Below are 1,902 nucleotides of genomic sequence, written 5' to 3'. Positions count from 1 at the left end.
GTGGAGATATCCCTTCTCTTTCCTCCCAAAAACGGCCAACTCCGGTAACAACCAACAAAACGTCCGCGTCGGTCGCCCAACTATGCGAGTCTTTGTGTGAAAAAGTCCCTGAACCCCAAAACAATTGTTCCATTTTGAAGCCGTCTCTCCTATTATAAATCTGTAGCCATACGATTCGAACGGGGAAGCAGCGAAACGAAGTGGGTATAAAGTAAACGAGTGTCGAAAATGTCAAATAACCTCTGGCTCATTGAAGGCCGTATTCTGTCGTATTGGTTCTCACCGCTGGCCCTGGTCATGCGGATGGTGTCCGTGGTGAGGCGGCGGGCCAGGGGGTCTGCTGGCGAACCCCGTTTCGTGGGGGACGCGGGTGTAGCTGGGGTACATCGGACCGCCGGGGGTTTGAACCATTCCCGGCTCCGTCCCGGGAGCTCCGAAGGGCCCTTCCATAGCTCGGAGAGGGGGCAGTCTTTCACCGCCGGGGGCCGTCGAAGGTGGGCGCTGCATCATGCCGTACGCTCCAGCCTGCATCGGAGGCAAGTTGCCCGGTTGGGGGACCGGCGTGCCGTACGATGGGACCGAGAACTCGGGCGTCGGCGCAGAGTCGGTCCTTCGTCGTCGTGCCGGTCTCTCCACAGACGACTCGCTTGACGCGTAGCCCTGCTGGGGGTGAGAGAGGATGGGTGCCTGCGCCATTGGGCTGGTCTCTGCCATCGAACCACCGCTCCGTGAAGACGTCGGGCTGGGTGGCCCGTTCGCCATGTCACTAAGTGGTGTGCGCAAGACCACCTCACGCAACCGGTTCCGCTCATCCCTGTAAAAGTCTCTTTCTTGAGTCAAGTCCCGCAGGCGAGACTCCAACTCCCGGTTCCTCTGCTCCAGCTTGTTCATGGTGGCAATCTGCTCTGCGTCTCTTTCCTTCTTCCGTTGTCTAAACCGCGCCGACGCGCCGGCGTTGCGTTGCCGCTTCTCGTCCGCCTGCTTCGACGCCTGGTGAACGTCGACTGGCACCACCATCCCGCTGTCCCCTCCGATCCTGAACATTATCCCGCCCTCCATCACCGCCTTTGCAGATTCGGACCGCAGGCTCTGGTACAAGGCCGTTCCACTCCCAGGGGCTGACCACACGGGGCCGGGGGGAGAGACTTGTGGCGGGTAGTTGGGCCCGGAAGGCATCATGCCTTGCTGGCCCTGGTATTCCGGTCCTCTGGGATCTCGTGCCATCGGAGGCAGCTGAGGCCTATCAGCATGTGGTAGCTGTCCAACCATTGGTTGGGACATGGATCGGGGAGGCGTCGTCATTGGTCCCATGGTCGAAGGCGGAGGGCCAAGGGATGGCGGGCCGGAGAATGGGAGACCAGGCGGCGGACGACTTGGCTCCTCCTCGTAAGGCCGTTTCGCTCGCGGCGCTGAAGGGGGTAGGAAGGGGGTTTGTTGGCCCTCGTGACCCTTGATGCTTCCCTGACCGACGCTGGCTGCTCGTGTTTCCCTGGGGCTGAGAACTTGCCTGCCCATCGTCGGAAAGGGGAAGCCGCCCTTTGGCGAGCTCTCCGAGGGAGTGTACCCAAGAGGTGTCGTGGCTGGGTGCCCGGCTGGGGTTACTGGCTGTGATCCCGGGGGACCAGGAAACGAGTATGGTCGGTCCGAAGTGCTGTAGTGTCTCGGGGGCATGCCGTAGGGCGAGCCCTGGGACTCGGCACTCCGAGGTTGCGAAGTCTCCCCTTGGTATCCTTCTGCGTGTGCCTCGGAGGGGTTGATCAAGCCTCTGATGCCCAACGACGAGCGTGGAGCGTACGGATCCCTAGCAACATCTTGTTGTCCTGGAAGAGAGCTTTGTTGGAAAGGGCGAGGGGGTGACTGCGATGGAGGCCGAGATGTAGGTGCAGGTCCCCTCTGTGACAT

General features: G+C 61.3%; 1 protein-coding gene across 1 annotated transcript; it reads right to left on the bottom strand.

Annotated features, from left to right (window-relative positions):
- Positions 1 to 279: 279 nt before the first annotated feature.
- On the bottom strand, positions 280 to 1,902 carry CGCS363_v006474 (uncharacterized protein; the record flags this gene model as incomplete). Its single annotated transcript, XM_036638323.1, has 1 exon — positions 280 to 1,902. The coding sequence occupies one exon, from the start codon at positions 1,900 to 1,902 to the stop codon at positions 280 to 282; it is 1,623 nt and encodes a 540-aa protein (XP_036496986.1).

Source organism: Colletotrichum siamense (assembly GCF_013390195.1).
Source record: "Colletotrichum siamense strain Cg363 chromosome Unknown KSG_Cg363_contig04, whole genome shotgun sequence".
NCBI classification, from domain to species: Eukaryota; Fungi; Ascomycota; class Sordariomycetes; order Glomerellales; family Glomerellaceae; genus Colletotrichum; species Colletotrichum siamense.
This window is presented reverse-complemented; position numbering and strand designations above follow the sequence as displayed.